The sequence below is a fragment of the Mesoplodon bidens genome (genome assembly GCF_964165515.1).
Source record: "Mesoplodon bidens genome assembly, chromosome: 9".
Lineage (NCBI taxonomy): Eukaryota > Metazoa > Chordata > Mammalia > Artiodactyla > Ziphiidae > Mesoplodon > Mesoplodon bidens.
Genome location: NC_138166.1, coordinates 44,917,459 through 44,941,358, shown reverse-complemented (window position 1 = coordinate 44,941,358; position 23,900 = coordinate 44,917,459). Strand labels below are relative to the sequence as shown.

The 23,900-nt window shown below is 36.0% G+C and overlaps 1 protein-coding gene across 2 annotated transcripts in view; it reads left to right on the top strand.

Annotated features, from left to right (window-relative positions):
- GLCCI1 (glucocorticoid induced 1) overlaps positions 1-23,900 on the top strand; it is a 130,532-nt gene that overhangs the window by 84,812 nt on the left and 21,820 nt on the right. The window contains exons 4-5 of one of the 2 annotated variants that reach the window (XM_081243390.1): positions 15,019-15,132; positions 19,620-19,772. In XM_081243390.1, coding sequence (XP_081099516.1) covers positions 15,019-15,132; positions 19,620-19,772 — 267 coding nt within the window. Of the gene's footprint in view, positions 1-15,015; positions 15,133-19,619; positions 19,773-23,900 lie in introns of both variants that reach the window. The other variant, XM_081243389.1, reaches the window with a different exon arrangement.

Genomic DNA, 23,900 nt, shown 5'->3' with positions numbered 1-23,900 from the left:
CCTTCAAAGTGTGATTCTCTAGGAACTCCTCCTCCTTTGCCAGACCCCCAGGTTGGGAAGCCTGACATGAGGCTCAGAACCTTCACTCCAGTGGGTGGACTTCTGTGGTATAAGTGTTTTCCAGTTTGTGAGTCAGCCACCCAGCAGTTATGGGAATTGATTTTATTGTGATTGCACCCCTCCTACAATCTCATTGTGGTTTCTTGTTTGTCTTGTGGATGTGGGGTATCTTTTTTGCTGAGTTCCAGTGTCTTCCTGTCGATGACCGTTCAGCAGTTACTTGTGATTCTGGTGCTCTCGCAAGAGGGAGTGAGCGCACGTCCTTCTACTCCACTATCTTCTCCTCTTGCACTGTTGGTGGGAATGTAAATTGATACAGCCACTATGGAGAACAGTATGGAGGTTCCTTAAAAAACTAAAAATAGAGCTACCATATGATCCAGCAATCCCACTCCTGGGCATATACCCAGAGAAAACCATAATTCAAAAAGACACATGCACCCCAATGTTCATTGCAGCACTGTTTACAATAGCTAGGTCATGGAAGCAACCTAAATGCCCATCGACAGATGAATGGATAAAGCAGAGGTGGTACATATATACAATGGAATATTACTCAGTCATAAAAAGGAATGAAATTGGGTCATTTGTAGAGATGGGGATGGACCGAGAGACTGTCATACAGAATGAAGTAAGTCAGAAAAACAAATATTGTATATTAATACATATATGTGGAATCTAGAAAAATGGTACAGGTGAACCGCTGTGCAAGGCCCAAATAGAGACACAGATGTAGAGAACAAGCATATGGACATCAAGGTGGGTAAGCGGGGAAGGCCTGGTTTGGGAGATTGGGATTGATATACATACACTAATATGTGTAAAATAGATAATAAAAAAAGAAATAAATCAAGTGTTTGTCTAGATATTAGATATGGACAATCCCCTAAATCAGAAAACAATTATAGTTGCATCAAAAATATTATAATATTTAGGAATAAATTAAACAACAGCAGTTCAAGATTTATACACAGAACAAAACACTGCTGGACAAAATTTTTAAAGATTTAAATAAATGGACAGACAGTTTGTCCATGGATTGGAAGACTCAGTATTATTATTAAAATGGTAATTCTCCCCAAATTGATTCAGTATAATCCCTGTTTTCTTCCCAGGGTTTTTGTTTTTGGTAAAAATTGACAAGCTAATACTAAAATTTATGTGGAAATGTGAAGGGCCTAGATTGGCCAAAAGTAATTTTGAAAAGAAGGAAAAATTTGGAGGACTTGTGTGGTACAATTTCAATACTTTCTTATAAATCTGTATTAATAAATTTGGCAAAATATTAGCATAAAGAAGAAAGAAATATAGATAAATGATTCAAAATTGTGAATCAATGAATAAACCCTTATATTTTATGGTCAGTTAATGTTCAACAAAGCTGCCAGTGCAATTCAGTTGAAAAGTGTTTCTGATAACTGGTACTGGAATAATTATATATTCATATATAGGAAAAATAGTTAGGTCCTTGATGCTCACTGTAGAGATAAATGAACTCAAAATGGATCATAGTCCTAAATATAAGCTCTAAAATTTTAGATCTTCTAGAAGACCTTGGATTAAGCAAGGCATTTTTAGATTCAACACCAGGAGTAAGTCCATAAAAGAAAAAAAAACTGAACTTCATTTAAATGAACGTTTACATTACATGACTAAAGGAATGATAAGACAAGCCCCAGACAGAAATATTAGCAAATCATATCTGATATAGGACTTACATCTGGAATATATAAAGAGCTCTTAAAAATCATAAGAAGACAATGAACTTAAAAGGGGAAGACTTTGATATAAGTATTTCATCAAAGATGTATGGATGGAAAATGACCACATGAAAAGGTGTTCAACCTCATTAGACATTAGGCAAATGCAGATTTAAACCATGAGATACAACTACACACCTACTACAATGACTGTGATTTAAATGACAGAAAATGCCGAGTGTTAGCAAGAATGAAGAGCATCTGGAACCCTCAGACATTGTTGGGAATATAAAATGATACAGCCAACTTTGGGAAACAGTTTGACAGTTTCTTTAAAAGTTAATCAGAAACTTTGCATATAACCTAGCAATTCTATTCCTAGGACTCTGTATAAGAAAAATGAAAACACATGTTTACATTGAATCATATACACAAACATTTATAGCAGAATTACTCATAATAGCTAAAAACTAAAAAATATTGAAATATCCACTGTTTGGTAAATGGATAAACAAAATGTCATGTGTTCATGCAATAGCATACTGTTCAGTAATGAAAAGGAACACTGTACTGAATACTGATACATGCTACAATGGGAATGAACTTCAAAAACATTTTACTAAGTCAAGGGTCAGCAAATTTTTTTCTCTAAAAAGCCAGATAGTAAATATTTTATGGTTTGTGGGCCACAGAGCCTCTGTTGCAACTACTCAACTCCACTATTGTAGTGTGAAAGCAACCACAGACAATATGGAGTGGACATGGTTATGTTCCAATCAATTTTATTTACAAAAACATGTGGCCTGCTAGATTTGGCTTGCAGACTGTAGCTTGCCAATTCCTGCTAAGTGAAAGAAGCCAGATGAATAAGATTACATATTGTATGGTTTCATTTATATTGAAATGCCAGAAAAGGCAAATCTATAGAGGGGAAAAAAAGCCCATTAGTGGTTGCATGTGGCTGGAATGGGGTGGGGGTAGGGGTGATTGGCTACAAATAGACTCAAAGCAAATTTGGGGGGTGATGAAAAAGTCCTAAAACTGAATTGTGATTATTTTGTACAACGCTACAAAGTGATTACAACTTATTGAATTTTACCCTTACAATGGATGAAGTTAAGGGAATGTAAATTACATTTCAATAAAGATGAAAAAAAAGGAATAAACATAAAAGACTAGTAGGTTTTCCATGTTATGTCCATGGTAGATATTAAATTTTAAGTGATATATAACTGAGGCTGGAAAAATGAGTACATGGGTAAAGACTAAAAGTAAAAATAAGAATAGTTATAAAAGATGACAGAATTGGAATCTGAGGAAATTATGAAAGCCAAAACTATTATTGAAATAGTAATATATTTTTTCAGTTATATGCTACTAAAGTTCAGTGTTTTTTTTAACAAACAACTTTTTTTTTTATTTTTTTTTTTTTTATTTATTTTTTTTTTTGCGGTACGCGGGCCTCTCACTGCTGTGGCCTCTCCCGTTGCGGAGCGCAGGCTCCGGACGCGCAGGCCCAGCAGCCATGGCTCACGGGCCCAGCCGCTCCGCGGCATGTGGGATCTTCCCAGACCGGGGCACGAACCCGTATCCCCTGCATCGGCAGGCGGACTCTCAACCACTGCGCCACCAGGGAAGCCCTTAACAAACAACTTTTGACCTGCTTCCTTGTCTCGGCACCAAATTCAGCTGTATCACATCCGTTCTTCCTGAGTCACATACATGCTTTTCCCCTCAGATAGTTTGCATCTGGATTTCTGATTTAAATGTCAGTGAAGCACCTGAATAGTCTGCTTCCACTCTTTTCCAAGCTTTTAAGACTACAATGTGAAAATTTTTCAAAGAAATACGTAAGTAAATATATTTTAGCTACATTTAAGACAAGGAAAACCCCTGCAGACCATGAATAGAAGGGAAATCCTTAGTGATGAGTGGATGTTGATGTTATCTGACTCAGAAATCTGGATCGTGTTGGCCAGGTTTCTGTGAGTTAAGCCAAATTTAAGAGACTACACATTTTAAGAGAGTCAAATATATCTTGCAAATGGGAGATTGGAACTGGGCTGTCTGTATAAAGCAGGGAACTGGGACCATGTTTCCAGGCAGTAAAACTAGACCTGAAAAAACTCCACCTGACACTGTTGGTGTTCTTGTGGGCCAGACAAGCCTCTATACAAAAATGGAAATAGTAACCAAATATGTTGTGTGTAGATATGGCATCTGGAATAGAGCTCTACCCATGCAGGAGCAAAGCCCCAATCTTCCTGACTTAAGACTTTTGCTCTGAAGCTATGCAACTCTGAAGCACTAGTCTAAGCAACCATGAAACAATATGGCAGTAAAGAGTTCACAAAATATAAAACTCCCACATACAGAGAACTTGCAAGTAAGTATTTTAGGGTATGTAAGGAAATCTATTGCCATAAGAGACAGCAGGTACATTAGAGTCATATCTGAGAAAATAAGAATAAGAACACAATCTCAAAAAAGAATTTAGAAATAAGAATGTAAAGAATTTCAAAGGAAACAGCTCACAATGAGAACAGAAGTAAATAAGAACAGGCAGAAAGAGAAAGGATCCTAAGTCTTATATGTAATAAAAGTTGGTGAAATTAAAAATAAACTGTTTGATGGCTTAAATTGACACAGCAGAAGAGAGAATTAGTGAATCAAAAGTCTCAACTGAGAAAGTCTGGATGAGCAAATCATCTAGAATATAGAATAAAAAAATAGAGGTTGACAGAATGGCCAGCATTAAAAACTCTACAAACAGGGCTTCCCTGGTGGCGCAGTGGTTGAGAGTCCGCCTGCCGATGCAGGGGATATGGGTTCGTGCCCCGGTCCGGGAAGATCCCACGTGCCGTGGAGCAGCTGGGCCCGTAAGCCATGGCCACTGAGCCTGCGCATCCAGAGCCTGTGCTCCGCAACGGGAAAGGCCACAACAGTGAGAGGCCCGCGTACCAAAAAAAAAAAAAAAAAAAGTCTACAAACAATAAATGCTGGAGAAGGTGTGGAGAAAAGGGAACCCTCCTGCACTGTTGGTGGGATTGTAAATTGGTGCAGCCACTATGGAAAACAGTATGGAGGTTCCTTAAAAAACTAAACATAGAACTACCATATGATCCAGCAATCCCACTCCTGGGCATATATCCAGAGAAAACTCTGATGCGAAAAGATACACGCACCCCAGTGTTCATAGCAGCACTATTTACGATAGCCAAAACATGGAAGCAACCTAAATGTCCATCAACAGATGAGTGGATAAAGATGTTGTATACATATATACAATGGAATACTACTCAATCATAAAAAAGAATGAAATAATGCCATTTACAGCAACATGGATGGACCTAGGGATATCATACTAAGTGAAGTAAGTCAGACAAATATCATATGATATCACTTATATGTGGCATCTAAAATATGATACAGATGAACTTATTTACAAAACAGAAACAGACTCACAGACATAGAAAACAAACTTATGGTTACCAAAGGAGAAAGAGAGCAGGGGAAGATAAACTAGGAGTTTGGGCTTAGCAGATACAAACTATTATACATAAAGTAGATAAGCAACAAGGACCTACTGTATAGTACAGGGAACTATATTCGATATCCTGTAATAAACCATAATGGAAAAGAATATGAAAAAGAATATATAGATATATAACTGAATCACTTTGCTATACACCAGAAACTAACACATTATAAATCAACTGTACTTCAATTTAAAAAATTAAAAATAATTTTTAAAAAGGTAGAGGTTGGGGGCTTCCCTGGTGGCACAGTGGTTGAGAGTCCGCCTGCCGATGCAGGGGACACGGGTTCGTGCCCTGGTCCGGGAGGATCCCGCGTGCCGCGGAGCAGCTGGGCCCGTGAGCCATGGCCGCTGGGCCTGCGCGTCTGGAGCCTGTGCTCCACGGCGGGAGAGGCCACAGCAGTGAGAGGCCCGCGTACCGCAAAAAAAAAAAAAAAAAAAAAAGATAGAGGTTGAAAATATGAAAGAGGAGTTAAGAAACAGGAAAATAGACTGAGTAAGGAGTTCCAAAAGGTAAGAATAGTAGGCATCAGGGAAGAGATATTTCTTAAAGGTTGAAAATATGCTAGATTTGGAGAGTGACGTGTCTTCATATTGAAAAAGCCCATCAATTCCATGAAGGATAAACAGGACAAAGAAAAAATTTCCACCCTAGGTAAACTGAGTTGTAGATCAAGGACACACACACACACACTTACTCATTCTTGCAATTAGAAGAAAGATTACCTACAAAAAAATGGGAAACAGATTATCAACACATTTGTCAGAAACTAACTGATACCAATATACAGTGAAGTTATGGGTTGTGTCCATGTTAAGGAAATGAATCCAAGTGAGACATCATTTTCTTTTATGAAAAGATTATTTTTCCTCCTTTGAATTATGTTTACTGGAGGGATGTTAACCCAACATTTATTTAGATTTAACAAACCAAACAAATGTTTAAGTGTACTTTTCCATTGGTTAGATATGTGGTTCCCTGTTTACATAACACAATTTAAAATTAATTTATAAAGCATAACTACAGTTTAAGAAGTCTGCTAAGCAAATGATAAGGATTTAATTAGTACTTATCATTTTTTTATTGTTGATGGTGCTTTTATTTTTAATTTTTATTGGAGTATACTTGATTTTACAATGTTGTGTTAGTTTCTGCTGTACAGCAAAGTGAATTAGTTATACATATGCATATATTCACTCTTTTTCAGATTCTTTTCCCATAAGTCATTACAGAGTATTTATCTATTTTATATAGTAGAGTGTATATGTCAATCCCAGTCTCCCCATTTATCTCTCCCTCCACCCTTCCCCCCTGCCACTGCTTTCTCCCCTGGTAACCATAAGTTTGTTTTCTACATCTGACTCTATTTCTGTTTTTATGGTACTTGATTTGTATACATTTAATAGAGGTAAAAGAGAAGACAGGTAAATTTTAACTATATATTTTAGCATACATCGTCAGCCTGTAGTGGCACTGCATTTGTTCATGGAATAGCATCAAATGCATAAGTCTGTATGCTCAATATTGTGTAAAAGCATCTAGAATTTCAAAAGAAAGAGTAGATACAATCTACTTTTTAAACAGCTTAATTACATATTAGGAAAATCAAGATAAGACTTTAAGGGATATTCACAAAAGGACTTTATATTAACTCCCACTATCCTTATTCAGTGAGAGAAGTTCATCTCTTGTGTATGGTGCAAAACCAGAAGCTCTTACACACCTATGATTCCTCCAAGTGAACGTGCTTTCCAATCTCTCATAACAGTTAAAGCTTCCTACTTATTTCATGGTTGCAGCTACTCCTCTTCTAGCTAGGGCCTACTGCAGATGAATGACTTCATGGGTGAAGGGATCCCGGAGGCTCCTTTTGTCTTTCTTGCTTACCTCTTTCCTAACTCCATAGCTACGATTTCTGACCCCTCTGGAGTTGGAGCTTGGGGGAGAGAGGGGAGAGGTAAGGGGAATAGAAATGTTCCTACTTGACTGGTACTGTTATCAGATGCCTGTCAATTAGCTGGGCTTGACAGATTTTTAAAACTGACCTTTTGTAGAGTAATTTCATGGGTTCTTTGGACATCCCTTGTTGCTGCACATCTCTTACCTACACTTCTATCTTACTCTCTCCTTAGCCTCTAGAATTCTAGAAATAACATTCAGTTTCTCAGGTGCTGAGCTCTGTTTACCCTTCCAGGTGGTCCTCTTAAGTAGGACCTAAGACAACCCTCCACTATGACTCTCACTTTCAAATTTCCCAAATGGTTACTGGGAAGCTTGCACATTAAAAAAATCTGGTTAATATCTGGGAGTTTAGGCTGATTCTAAAGCAAAAGTAAATCTCCATCATCCTAGCTCAACATTTTCAGTATCTGGGGTGGAGTCAGATTCCAGTCCATCCGGTCTTCTTATCTGTGAGGAACAATCAGTCCTTCCAAGTTGTTCCATTAAAACTCCTTTCTCTTCATTTGAGGCAAAAGAGGAAGTATACCCTCCGCATCTTGGATTTGATTTTTTCCTACTTATAACCTAATAAGTTAGCTTTTTACTATTCCATGGGTGCTGTCAGAAGTCATGAGGCTCGTGGTTTAGAGACAATGGACTTTATTATTCACTGCACAGCAGGTATCAAGACTATCGAGTTTGCATTAGTTCCCCTGAACCCCAAGTCCAGTGGGGGTGATGGGGAGGGCCTAAATGGATGCCTACACATATAGTAGATCACGTTATAGAAGAGAAATAGAACTTGGAGAATCCACTGTTTTTATAGTAAGCAGTAAGTAAACCTACTCTTTATCCCAGAGGGTGACGTTCCCAGAGAGAATATAAATGATATTACTGTATTGTTGTTTTGACTTTATACTCTTTCTGATTTTGATAAAGATAAGTTGCAAAAGGTGAGTTTTATTCTTAAGTCCTTCAGTGGATAAAAGGAAGAATCATGGATTGCTTCTTTATCTCACCAATAAGCCCTCTTCTCATTACTGGGATAGTTTTTCTCTAAGTGAAATAATTAGGGAAGTTCCTTGCTTCTGATCAAATAGTGATTAATAAATATTGTTGTGGTCTTCCTTTTTTAAGTAAGAAAAATAAAAGTTTCCTTATAGTTTTAGTAAGAGTATACATTCTGCCCTAATGAAAAAAAATTGTTTTATCATACTATACTAGGGGAAAATTGCAATAATATTTTCTCTGGACCTAAAAAACAACAGTCTGAAGAATTTTATTTAGTTATGTGGTAAAGTCTTTTAAAAATACAAATATTTATCCAATAAATTCTGAGTCCATATTAAATTGAATTGTAAAGATGTTTTATAATATTTTCATTGTTTAAAACTGGATCCAATATGAACAATATTTAAGGTTATTAAACTGCTTATCAAAAAAGAAATATATCATTAAGTTAGTATGTAGTCAGTTAATTGCTTCATCAAGTTTTTGTTCACCTTTATTGCAGTTTCACATCTTGCAATATCTCCAGCATTAAGAAAGGAAGTTACTTGGCGAAGTGGTTGAGATTATGAGCCAATACATAGTGACTGGTAGTTATTTGCGAACATTAACACAGTATTACTTTCAGCAGCCCTGTAGGTAATAGGAAGGGGTTACGAACTAAAGGCTAAAGGACTGGGTCTGCCATTTATTAGCTGTGTTACCCTGGGAAAGGTACTTTATTTTTCAAAGTGTTTCCTCATCTGTAAAACAGTTACAATATATCTGTGGAATCTAGTGAGTTTATGGACCAAGTGTTCTTTAAATGTTAGTCTGATATTGTTGTCAACATTCCTCTGTTGACAAATATGCCTTATTGGTAAATACATGTCTATATTAAAAACTATTTTATGTGTATAACAATTGTCCCAAAGCTAGCTATATTTGTGGGGATGGATCTGTGTAAATCTCTCTGTTACTGGGGTGGGGGCTTCTGTGAGTCTGCATGTGGGCAAGCATGTCTGTCCATGGGCATGTGTAAAGGTGATGTGCATGCAGGTGACAACTCCCTGTGCATGTGTATGTGCTTACATATCTGTGTTCTTTATATATGCACGTTTGTGCATATGTATGCCTATGTTTGTGCATTTGGATATCAGAGGGCTGAATAAACAGCATTTATTTCATTAGGGTTTCATTAGAAAAACAGGAAAACAGCATGAATTATTCATATTTATATTAAACAAAAAGAAGTTTTAAATTTTTATTTTTACTATTAGAGTAGGTAATGTTGCATTTTAAATTCCTTTGAACACTGTGAAAGGATATAATATGTAAAATTTGTTTTTAGACTGCAGAACCTTTCTTTTGACACACTGATCTTTACAAGCACTAAAGTTTGTCACATATTCTCTTTTTTTCATATAAAAGAGAATAACAGCTTGAGATTCATAACCTCTGAAACTAGATTTTCAGAAAAATTTGTTGGGTTAATATCTTTAGTAATTGTTTGGGGGACTTTTTTCTTAACAGTTCAACTGTTGTCATTTGTATGTTGTTCCCATTTGTATGTCTGTCTTCACTTTTTGTAAGATTTCTTTATCTCCTTACGAGTTATTAACTTGATCCTTTAGGCAATACAGAATAGTGATTAAGAGAGCAGACTCTGGAATTCCACTTCCTAAGTTCATATACTTGTTTTACCACTTAACTGTGTGGCTTTCAACAAGCTAACCTTCCTACCTCTCAGTTTCCTCACCTATAAAGTGGGGATAATAGTAGTACCTATCTCATATGTTTTAACTGAGAAATGAATGAGAGAATTCATATAAACGCAAGTGACAAAGTGCCATTCCTGGCGTTAATCGAGCTCTCTTCTCACTTTTTTTTTTTCCTCTTTCAAAAGCCCCAGGATCCTGCTTCCCTTCCTACTGCAGCCACTTAGTCTGTTTAAGATGTTTCAGTTCCTTGGCCTACTATAGAATTCATTCTGAGAAATGTTACCCTCCCTCCCTTTCACTACCTGAGGCAAAACTACTCAACCAGTCTTTTGAGGCTCGGATTTTAGGTTTTTTCTGTTTTTATTATTATTATTATTATTTATTTATTCATTCATTCATTCATTCATTCATTTATAGCTGTGTTTGGTCTTTGTTGCTGCGCTCAGGCTTTCTCTAGTTGCGACGAGCAGCGGCTACTCTTCGTTGCGGTGCACGGGCTTCTCATTGCGGTGGCTTCTCCTGTTGCGGAGCATGGGCTCTAGGTGCACGGGCTTCAGTGGTTGCGGCACACGGGCTTCAGTAGTTGTGGTTCGTGGGCTCTAGAGCACAGGCTCAGTACTTGTGGTGCACGGGCTTAGTTGCTCCACGGCATGTGGGATCTTCCTGGACCAGGGCTCGAACCCGTGTCCCCTGCATTGGCAGGCAGATTCTTAACCACTGCCCTACCAGGGAAGCCCTTTTTTCCTGTTTTTAAATGTTAACAATAGTGGGGGAAACTAACAGGACAAAAATAGCAAATAAACAAGGGTGATGTTATCACATTTCCAAAAATTTACAGTGAAATGTGTTCCTAGTTCTCAGCTTTTCAGTGGGGCCAGTCTCTGATTTTACTTCATCTAATTCCACAAATATTTTAGTCATTTTTTTGTATTTATGCTAATTCTTCTCTCTACAATATTATTTCTTCTTTGTGACCCAGGCTTACTTAGTCCCTAACTTTTTCAAACTTTGGAGCCCATGTGCCTAGGACCCCTTTCATGTTTAAAGAATGCTCCTATCTCCTTCCCTCTTAATTTTTTTTCTTTAAGCTTCATTGAGATATAATTGACATATAGCAGTATATAAGTTTAAGGTATATACAACATAATGATTTGATATATGTATATATTATAAAGTTATTACTACGAGAAGGTTAGTTAACACATCCATCACCTCAACATTTTTATAATTTTTGTGTATGAGGAGTGAGAACTTTTAAGATCTGTTTTCATAGCAACTGTCAAATATACTATGCTTTACATTACATCCCCAGAATTTACTCATCTTATAACCAGACGCTTGTACCCTTTTAACCACCCTCACCCATTTTCTGCCCCCCACCAGACCCTGTTCTCTGGTTCTGTGAGTTGGTTTTGGTTTTTTCAGATTCTATATATGAGTGAGATCATACAGTATTTGGCTTTCTTTGTCTGACTTATTTCACTTAGTATAATACCCTCAAGGTCCATTCTTAATTTTTTCCTTAAGGCCACGGCATTGCTAATGAATATTTAGAAACACAAGTAAGATTCATCTATAGTTTAAGAAATCCAGTCAGTATAACTTAGGGTTCCCTTTGTAAAGGAAGGTTGTATGGGCATTTCACTGTAGTAACTAGGGTGGGTAGGCCCACTGAAGTGAGGACCAAGAGCTTTGTGTGATGCATTGGAACATAGGATTGATTAGAGAGGTTGTCTTAGGCAGAGGTTTGGAACTACGGCTGAGATGGGAGGGGTGTGTGAGTGTAGGGTGGAAATTACAACCCCCTCTGCCCCTTCCTCCCAGAGATACCTTTGTGTCTACTGTCTACTGGTACTGAACTTAGGGAGAAGAGACGGCTTTGGATGACCATGGGCTCTTGAGCATCAAAGGGAAAAGAGAAGGGAAATTCTAAGTAAAAGCTGTGGGAGGTGAGAATATTTGCAGTTGTTATATAGGTCAGCCCCTCTCCTGAATGTGGTATAAATAACACAGGAACCTCCTATATTCTGAAGCAAAGGAGGATTTATTATATCTTTTTTTTTTTTTTTTTTTTTTTTGTGGCACACGGGCCTCTCACTGTTTTGGCCTCTCCTGTTGCGGAGCACAGGCTCCGGACACGCAGGCTCAGCGGCCATGGCTCACGGGCCCAGCTGCTCCATGGCATGTGGGATCTTCCCGGACCGGGGCACGAACCCGTGTCCCCCGCATCGGCAGGCGAACTCTCAACCACTGCGCCACCAGGGAAGCCCTATATCTTGTTTTCATTTTACATGGTTCTTGAGTAAGAGTTGTAATGTTTTTAGTATATATATTTAGTAAGATGGGCTTCCTTTTTACTCTGATCTCTTCTAAGTTGTAAACAAAAGCAGAACTATGTTATAATCCAAAGATAAACAGTAATGTGTGGAAACTATAAGGTTGCATAGTTTAAGTTGATATTCCAAGCAAAGTAAGGTGTGTACCATTATGTATGCTTTTTGTTTTCAGGGGTTTGGTAAAGCTATTTAGAACAAAAACTTTTCCGGCTTAATATGATATCTCAAAGGCCTTTAAAAAGAGTGATTAGGATTGATTAATTTTCAGATTATTTTTGTCTGTTTATTTTTAAAGATTATTTTTAAAAATTAAAAAGTACAAATTGCTTTGATTAATCTGTAAGCATTATGGGCTCTTCTCTGTAAGCTCTTGCCAGTTTTGAAAACCACTGAAACATCATTAATATTCAGAAAACACTTAATTTTATACCCCTACCCTAATTAAATAACTTGTACAATTTGAAATTCTATTTATTTTTATCATAGAGTATAACGTCTTGATTTATAATGATTACCTACTAATTTTGATTCCTTTTCTCATGAAAATTAATGTTCTCTAGAAGAAAACAATGTCATTTCAACAGAGAGCAAGGAACACAAATATTAACATAGATAATCTTATTTATATATCTTTGCAAGGAAATTGTATGGGATGTCCATAAGCTACAAAGAGTTTCAAAAACTAGAGGATCTTATTTAAAAGAAAGGGTATAGATTATTCTTTTAGGTGCTTTATTTTCTTCCATGCTGCTTCTCTTCTGTTTGTAAGTTTTCCCAGCAACCTATATACATTTCCCCTCGACCATTAACATGCTTTAATAGCAACTATTTTGCTTTTCATTGCCATGGTTATTCCAAATAAGCATTTTGTTAACATCTCTTTGAGGAAATCAATATATTTTACACAGTTTACTTTGTATTTGCACTTTGCTTAGTAGGTAACATAAAACTGAGCTCACTGTATATGTTCAAGGAGTACCTATTAATTGATTAATGTCATCTTTTCTACAAGGAAAGTAATACCAATATTAAGTAACTTCCCCCAAATTGCTACTGATTCCCTTTGAAAATGCTCAGGTATATTTTACTTCAGGTCTAGCACAGTTTAAGAAGATTATACAGCACCTAAAATATGTTAATAGTTTAATGAATTCCAAGCCATATTGTAGAAATGACTTTTCTCTTAAGCCTTAAGTCTGGGAGTTTTACTGTTCCATTTAGGAGAATACACTCCTAAGTTATATTTGTCTTGAAAAGTTGTGTCACTGTAGCCAAGTATCTGTCAATGGAGAAGTGGATAAAGAAGATGTGGTGCATACATTCAGCAATGAGGAAGAAGGAAATCCTGCCATTTGTAAACAACATTGATGAACCTTGAGGGCATTATGCTAAGTGAAATAAGTCAGACAAAGAAAGACAAATACTGTATGGTATCACTTGTTTGTGGGATTTAAGAAAAGCTAAACTCATAGAAACTGAGAGTAGAGTGGTGGTTGCTAGACTGGAGGGTAAAGGGGAGTGGTCAAAGGGTACATACTTCCAATTATAAGATGAGTAATTTCTGGGGATCTGATGTACAGAATTTTGATTATAGTTAATAATACTGTATTATATATACTTGAAAGTTGCTAAGAGAGTAAATCTCAAATGTTCTCACCCCCAAAAAGAAATGGTAATTATGTAATGAGATGGAGGTATTAACTTACGCTACAGTGGCGTCATTTTGCAATATATAATAGCATCAAATCAACATGTTGTATAGGGACTTACCCGGTGGTGCAGTGGTTAAGAATCCGCCTGCCAGTGCAGGGGAACACAGGTTCAATCCCTGGTCTGCGAAGATCCCACATGCAGCAGAGCAACTAAGCCTGTGCGCCACAACTACTGAGCCTGCGCTCTAAAGCCTGTGAGCCGCAACTACTGAGCCCACATGCCACAACTACTGAAGCCTGTGCACCCTAGAGCCCATATGCGGCAACAAGGGAAGCCACCGCAATGAAAGCCTGCGTGCACTGCAATGAAGAGTAGCCCCCGCTCGCTGCAGCTAGAGAAAGCCCGCCTGCAGCAATGAAGACCCAGTGCAGCCAAAAATAAATAAATAAGTTAATTTTTTTAAAAAATTGTACACCTTAAACTTACATGATGTTATATGTCATTTATGTTTCAGTAAAGCTGGAAAATAAAGATTTTGTGACTAAGAGTAATATATTAGTAAGATATTAAATACTAACAAGTAACTAATGCTAAATGCCATACGATTTACACCATGGGATTTACAATTTTAAAGTGTTTAGTAATTGGTCTACCAGATCCATTTTGTTTATATAAGATGGGAACTTAAAAACATAATGAGGTCCCTATATTAAGAGATTGGGTTTGACTTTAATAGGTATGTGAAATACTAGTTTTTCATCTTAGAAAAAGTGTTTAAAGGGGAAGATGTTTCTGGTGTTACAAAGGTAAAATATGAAATAATCTGGGGAAATTTAGTCTATGTATTTACCAACAATATTTAAATCGTATAAGTGAAGCATTTGTAGCATATATTTCTTATTTTCAACAGTTTTAATTATTAAAACTTGGAGAATAAATCATTGTAGTGAAATATTGTCTCTTCTTGAAATCTTTGATAAAAATTTTATTCTTTAACATCTAAAATTAAAGAAATAAATACTTAAAGCTTGGTATTCACTTCTGTTTTCTTCTTGCTTCTCCTCCCTTCTCCCCAAAGCAGATTGCCAAACTGAGGCAGCAACTACAACGTAGTAAGCAGAGCAGTCGGCACAGTAAGGAGAAGGATCGTCAGTCACCTCTCCATGGCAACCATATAGCAATCAATCACACTCAGGTAGGCTAACTTCTTGTCCAGATTGGAATAATTCCTTTTAAAGGGTTCATTATAAAGGAGAAACCATCATTTTAGGATTAAAACAAATTAATGTAAATCTCTAGCTCTGTTACAATGTTTGTTTTAAGAAGTTTTTGTTTTTGTTTTAGCCATATGTGTAATCTTTTAATAACAGACATAACAGAGTGTAGTGGTAACAAGGATGACTGTTACTGGCCTGGGCTGAAATCCTAGCTCATTCACGCTACTAAGCAACTCTGGGCATTATCTTATTTAATCTTCCTCATAGTACCTTAACCCATCTCTCTCTGTGTCTCTTGATGTATTTTACCCCTATCTGACTTAGGAAGAAATTGACAATTCATTTTTTTGTCCTCCCACCCCCACCCCAAACATGTACTCACATACCCCATGGAACAAACTTCGGGAAATGCTATTCTAGACCAAATTTACTTACAAATGTTAATGTAAATTTTAGTAAATCAAATATAGTCATATAGCAGGAGAAACCCAAGTAGTGTATCAAAAAAATCTCATTAGGGATTGTTTCACAAATGTAAGGATAATTCAACATTAGGAAATGTATTAGGTTAGTTCATTGCATCAGAAAGTCAAAGTAGATGCTGAATAACATAATAACACTTGATAAAAACTCAGTATCCATATGTGATAAAAACTTATCCTAAAATAGGACACTTCCTAATGGGACTAACTGCAAATGTAGTTAGATCCTAACAATAAAATACTGGAAGTATTTCTGTTAAAATAAAAATGAAGTCATAGATGTCTGTAATTATTGATGTTATTTGCTAGTAGTTTAGAGGTTCTAGACAGAGCAGTAAGAAATGTTATCACTATGTGCCTACGATATTGTTGTATATTTAGAAAATCAAAGTGAATTTACTAGACTATTAAAAAACTAATGATAGGATGGCTAAAATGGAAGATATTGACAATACCAAGTGTTGATAAGGATGTGAAGCAACCAGAACAGCCACACATTGCTGGTGGCAACACAAAATGGTACAGCTACTTTGGAAAGAAGTTTGGCATTTTCTTAAGAAGTTAAACATACACTGATCATATAGCCCAGGAATTCCACTCTTTGGTATCTGTCCACAAGAAATAAAAACATATGTCCAGACAGTGACTTCTATATCATTGTTCACGGCAGCAGTATCTATAAGAGTCAAAAAATGGAAACCAACAAATATCCATGAACTGGTGAATGGATAAACAACCCTTCATACATCCATATAGTGTAATACTATTCAGCAGTAAAAAGGAAGGAACTACTGGTACTTATAACAACATGGTTGAATCTCAAAAACATCATGGCAAGTAAAAGAAGTCAGAAGCAAAAGGCTACATACTATATGATTCATTACATTAAATCCTCAAAAAAGCAAAATGATGCAAAGTATTAGGGGTGGGAATTGACTGTAGAAAAGCCCTAGAGAAATTTTTTGGATGATAGAAGTTTCTAAAATGTGATTATACTGATAATTGGATGACTATATATTTACAAAGCTCAATGAGCTACATACTTAAAATGGGAGGATTTTATTGTATGTCAGTTATACCTCATCAAAGCTGTAAAACAAACATGTAGTTGGCAAGCAAGCCTCAGACATTTCAAGAGAAAATTCACATATGCCTTACTTTTTCTTCTTAATCTGGTAGAATTATTATTCATATTCTGTTTCTTTCAAGCACCTTTTCTATAAGAGCCCAATGCATTTATAATATATCTATTGACATATTGATTTAACAGAAAAAATTTATACACTTGTTCCCAATTTACATTGAATTTTTTGGCATTGTAGTTATGTTTAAAAATAATTATCTTTTGCTATACCTACTGAAATAGTTGTAGATGAAATATGAAGTCTAGAATGTGCTTTAATATACTCCAAGAACAAAAACAAGTGGATGTTTAGATAATATAAAGTTAGAAAATGTTGATAAGTTTTGGAACTGGATGACGTGCACCTGAGTGTTCCTTATACTATTCTGTTTAATTATGATTATAATTTTTCACAATAAAAAGGAGAAAAACTGAGAACTTAATGATCAGATAAAATGTAAACATAAAAATCAGTTGTTTCCTCCTATACTAGTAAAGGTAAACTACTGTTTCCCTCTGCTTAGAACATTCCTGACACCAAATGTGTGAGATTTTTTTCCCATACCAACCAATTCTCTGACTCGCCAGACACCAACCAAGTGTCCTACAATTCAGTTATAACACTAACTACGTGGAGTTAGCACAGACCTCACAGGTGAAGGACCCCGCCCACAAAACTGCCCCTCTTCAGATGCCAGTTGAAAGGTCCAGATTGTCATTGTACTTTTGACCTACTGGCTATAAAGAAGGGATTCCCACAGCCCCTTCTTCAGGTTCAGTAACTTGCTGTAACGGCTCAAAGAACTCAGGGAAACACATTTCCTTGTTTATTACAAAGGATATAATAAAGGATATATACAGATGAACAGCAGGATGAAGAGGTGCACAGGGCAAGGTCTGTAAGTAACTCACGTGCAAGAGCTTCTGCTCGCATGGAGTTGGGGTGTGCCACCCTTCTGGTACATGGATATGTGTTCACCAACCTGGAAGCTCTCTGAACCTGTAGCGTAGGGATGTTTGGGGAGGCTTCATCACATAGGCATGATTAATTATTAACTCAGTCTCCAGCCCCTCTGCTCACCAGAGGATGAGGGGGATGGGGGTTGGACTGGAAGTTCCAAGCTTCTAATCATGGCTTCTTTCTAGTGACCAGCCCCCCCATTTGGAACCTATTCAGGAACCCACCAAGAGTCGCCTCATTAGAACAAAAAACTCTTGGTCCTATCTCCCAGGAAATTCCAAGGGATTTAGGAGCTATGTGTCAGGACTGGTGTCAAAAACCAAATATTGGAACAAAAGATGCTGCTAGTGCCTCTGTCCCTCAGGAAATTACAAGATTTTAGGAACTCTGTGTCAGGAACCAGGGGTAGAAACTAAGTACATATTTCTTATTATGTTACAACTAGCAATAACTTGTTAGTATATATATAATGAAAAATATAAAATGCCTAGGCTTAAAAGAAATATGGAAACTATAAGACTTTATTGAGGATATGAAATATAAAATAGAGACAAATGGGAAGTCATTCATGCATGGGAAGACTCAATAATTTTCAAATAGTAATTTGACCAAAATTAACATACAAATTGAGTTCCAATGGAAATGTAAAAGGAATTGTTTTATTACTTTAAAAGTTATTTTCAAAGGTAATATGGAAAAGTAATGCCAGTTAAAAAGAAAATTTGAAAAGGCTTTCCCTATAGGATACCAAAATGCAAAATGTAACTGCTATAAAGTTAGAGCAGTTAAAGTGGAGCTCTGTATAGGGATTATCAAGTAACAACTCAAGGAAATCAAATACAGAATCCATAAAGAAATGTTGGGGCAGTTTGATTACTATGTGGGAAAAAATACTACTTCATAACATACACAAAAATAAATCATGGTAGGTTAAATATTTAAATATGAAAAACCATAAAAGTACTGAAAGATATTTCATACTAAAGTAAACAGTAAATGTATGACAAAGAGTTACAACTTTAGTATGAAAAAAGCTCATGCATTAATAATGAGACAAAGGACATTCGTGGGCAGCAGTTTACAGATGGCAGGAGCACAGCACTGAGTGTGGGAAATATATTATTCATTTAATCAATGACTAGCTGTCTACCTCATTATGAATCATATATATCAACTTTAATCATTCAGAATAAGGTAGAGATCATATACTGTTCTTTTTTACCTTGTTCATCTTTATTTTTCTTATTTCCTTTCTGTTCTTTAAGTTCCTTGAGCATCAAAAGGCTTGTCTTACACTTTGTGGTACCTCCTGCAGGACAGCTATGAGAGGTGGTTAATTTTTGACAACTCCTCCAAAGGACTTTTGAAAGCAACCTTATAGTTGTTAAGTGAGTGTTACTGAACTTAACATGATATTGTTGCCACACTACTTAGTAATCCAAAAGCCTTTCTTAAATGGTTGATAAAATGGAAATGAAAAATACTATAAGGTAATTGTCACAGTGCAGGGAACAAATGTTTTAAACACATACACAAGCACAGAGCAGAGCTGAAGTGTCACGTGATACACTCAACTTACATGATTTCAACTATGCTTTTCCAGTAAAAAGAAAAAAAATTAAACAGTGTAGAGGACACTCGATTTCTGCCATTCTACTGGAAAAGTGTGTACAGTTTACAATCATACCTTTATACTTACATTACTTTGACTCTGTAATTTTTACCTTACTTCCTTACTTTGGAACCTAAACTGCTGTATGTGTATCTGAATTTATATTGTATTTGAAATTTCAAAATAACTCTGCTCATTGAGTTTCTCTTTTAAGATTTACCATGCTCTTTAGTTCTTGATTTCTTTGGCCACAAATAATTTGATAACACCTATCTTCTGTTTTGTAGGCTACTGGATCAAGATCAGTCCCTATGCCACTGTCAAATGTATCAGTGCCAAAATCATCTGTTTCACGTGTGCCCTGCAATGTAGAAGGAATAAGTCCCGAATTAGAAAAGGTATTCATTAAAGAAAATAACGGGAAAGAGGAAGTGTCCAAGGTAAGGTTACATGGGATGTTTGAATCACTTTTTTCTTTAATATTGTGGACTGTCTCAAAAGTCTTTTTTTGGGGGGGTTACAGCTTTATTAGATATAATTCACATACCATACATTTTACCCATTTAAAGTGTACAAGTCAGTGGTTTTTACCATATTCACAGAGTTGTGCCATCAATGCTGCAGTCAACTTTACAGCTTTTTCATCACCCCAAAAAGAAACTCCATACCCTTTAGCAGTCATCTCTTATTTTCCTCCAATGAGGCAAGAACTAATCTACTTTCTCCGTCTATGAATTGGCCTGTTCTAGACATTTCATATAAATGCAGTCATGCAATATATGGCCTTTGTAACAGGTGTTTTTCACTGAGCATAATGGTTTTAAGGTTCACCTACAGTGTAATATGTATCAGTACTTCATTCCTTTTTATTGCCAAATAATATTCAATCATACAGATTTTATTATCCAGTCATTAATTGATAAACATTTCCATTGTTTCTACTTTTTGGCTATTATGAGTAATGCTGCTATGAAGTTTATATACAAGTTTTTGTGTGAACATGATGTTTTCATTTCTGTTGAGTATATACCCATGAGTGGAATTGCTTGTATGGTAACTCTTTGTTTAACCTTTTGAGAACCTGCCAGACTACTTTCCAAAGTGGATGCACTGCACCATTTTACATCCCCACTGGCTGTGTATGAAGGTTCCAATTTCTCCATCTTGAGCAACACTTGTAATTATGTGTCTTTTTTATTGTAGCCATTCTAGTGAATGTGAAGTGGTATCTCATCATGGTGTTGACCATTTGTATATCTTCTTTGGAAAACTGTCTATTTAGATCCTTTGCCCATTTCAAAATTAGGTTGTCTTTTTACTGTTGATTGGTAAAATGTCTCTATAAAGTTCTTACCTTCTAGATAAAAATCCCTTATTAGATATATGATTTGAAAATATCTCCCATTCTGTGGGTTGTCTTTTCACTTTTCATTTTCTTTTCGGTCGTATCTAAAAGATTGCCTAATCTAAGGTCACAATGATTTATTCTTGTGTTTTCTTCTAAGAGTTTTATGGTTTTAGCTTTCTCTTATATTTAGGTCTCTGATCCATTTGAATTAATCAAAAATACTTTATAAATTACCTCTGTCCCAGAAAAGAAATCTGGACACTCCTGCATATGAACCTATATTTGACCACATTTTAAAGATATACTCAACAAAAGAAAACATCAAGTAGCATTTGGCTTAATTATCTATCTGATGGTTTTTTAGAACTAAAATATGATTTAACTTATGTCAAATGTGTATCTAATTCCTTCAAATAATGTGTAGATTTTAAAACTGATTTACAGTTCATCTCAAAATTCACACAGTTCAATTCTATATTTATAAAATTGAAAAAGAAACTTTTTCCAATTCTGAATATTGCTTAGCAGATATAAGCATTAATCACAGTTTATTGTATATGCTTCCAAATATGTGTATGTATGCTAATATATATTGAATCACTGTATGAAAGTACCATAATTTAAAAGTCCCCTACTGATGGGCATTTAGATTGTTTTCAGTTTTTGTCATCATAAGCAGTGCTTTAGAAAACATAGTGTACTCTTGGCAGACAATTCCCTGGCTGTGAAACTGCTGGGTCAAAGCATTTGCACGTTTTAAATTTTGATGAATATTGCTAAAATTACCATCCCAAAAGGTTGTGCCATTTCACTCTCCCTAGAGTTATATATATATATATATTTTTTTTTTTTTTTTTTGCGGTACGCGGGCCTCTCACTGTTGTGGCCTCTCCCGTTGCGGAGCACAGGCTCCGGACGCGCAGGCTCAGCGGCCATGGCTCACGGGCCCAGCCGCTCCGCGGCATGTGGGATCTTCCCGGACCGGGGCACGAACCCGTGTCCCCTGCATCGGCAGGCGGACTCTCAACCACTGCGCCACCAGGGAAGCCCTAGAGTTATATTTTTATGTTATATTTATTAGGCCAAAAAGGAATCCTTTGGAAACTGTTCTGTCTCTTAGCTTAGCTGTGTATACCATTAAAATGTTTCCTTTATACATTAAGTAACATTTAAGAACAGTAATGTAAGGAAGTAAAATTGGTCCAATTTTTTGAGGATGATATAATCAGACACATATTTGCTAATTCTTAAGAACTGCTAAGCAAAACTGTACTAGAAGATGAAACTTAGTAACATAGTTCTGCTTGAATACACTTTCTTCTCATGTGCACACAGAACATTCTCCAGGATAGATCACTTCTTGGGTCACAAGCCTCAGAAAATTTAAGAAAATTGAAATCATATCAAGCATCTTTTATGACTACAACACTATGAGACTGGAAATCAGTTACAGGAAAAAAACTGTAAAAAACACAAATACATGGAGGCTAAACAGTACGCTACTAAATAACCAAGAGATCACTGAAGAAATCAAAGAAGAAATTAAAAAATACATAGAAACAAATGACAATGAAAACACAGTGATCCAAAATCTATGGGATGCAACAAAAGCACTTCTAAGAGGCAAGTTTATAGCAATTCAATCTCACCTCAAGAACCAAGAAAAATCTCAAAAAAACAATCTAACCTTACACCTAAAGCAACTGGAGAAACAAGAACAAAGAAAACCCAGTCAGTAGAAGAAATCATAAAGATCAGAGAAGAAATAAATGAAATAGAAAAGAAGAAAATAATAGCAAAGATCAATGAAACTAAAAGTTAGTTCTTTGAGAAGATAACCAAAATTGATAAACCTTTAGCCAAGACTCACCAAGAAAAAAAGGGAGAGGACACAGATCAATAAAATTAGAAATGAAAAAGGAGAAATCACAACTGACACTGCAGAAATACAAAGGATTATAAGAGACTACTACAAACAATTATATGCCAATAAAATGGACAACCTGGAAGAAATGGACAATTTTTGGAAAGGTACAATTTTCCAAGACTGAACCAGGAAGAATTAGAAAATATAAACAAGTAATGAAATTGAAACTGTAATTAAAAATCTTCCAACAAACCAAAGTCCAGGACCAGATGGCTTCTTAGGCAAATTCTATAAAGCATGTAGAGAAGAGCTAACGCTGATCCTTCTCAAACTCTTCCAAAAAATTGCAGAGGGAGGACACTCCCAAATTCATTCTACAAAGCCACCATCACCCTGATACCAAAACCAGACAAAGATGTCACAAAGAAAGAAAACTACAGGCCAATATCACTGATGAACATAGATGCAAAAATCTTCAAAAAATCACTAGCAAACAGAACCCAACAGCACATTAAAAGGATCATACACCATGATCAAGTGATCAAGTGGGATTTATCCCAGGAATGCAAGGATTCTTCAGTATATGCAAATCAATCATTGTGATAAACCATATTAACAAATCGAAGGAGAAAAACCATATGATCATCTCAACAGACTCAGAAAAAACTTTTGACAAAATTCAATACCATTTATGATAAAAAACTCTCCAGAAAATGGGCATAGAGGGAACCTACGTCAACATAATAAAGGCCATATATGATAAACCCACAGCAAATATCATACTCAATGGTAAAAAATTGAAAGCATTTCCACTAAGATCAGGAACAAGACAAGGATGTCTACTCTTGCCACCCTTATTCAACATAGTTTTGAAGTCCTAGCCACGACAATCAGAGAAGAAAAATAAAAGGAATACAAATTGGAAAAGAAGAAGTAAAACTGTCACTGTTTGCAGATGATATGATACTATACATAGAAAGTCTAATGATGCCATCAGAAAACTACTAGAACTAATCAATGAATTTGGTAAAGTTGCAGGATACAAAATTAATGCACAGAAATCTCTTGCATTCCTATACACTAACAAGGAAAACTCAGAAAGAGAAATTAAGGAAACAATCCCATTTACCATTGCAACAAAAAGAACAAAATACCTAGGAATAAACCTACCCAAGGAGGCAGAAAACTTTTACTCAGAAAACTATAAAACACTGATGAAAGAAATTAAAAATGACATAAACAGATGGAGAAATGTACCATGTTCTTGGATTGGAAGAATCAGTATTGTGAAATGACTATACTACCCAAAGTAATCTACAGATTCAGTGCAATCCCTATCAAACTACCAATGGC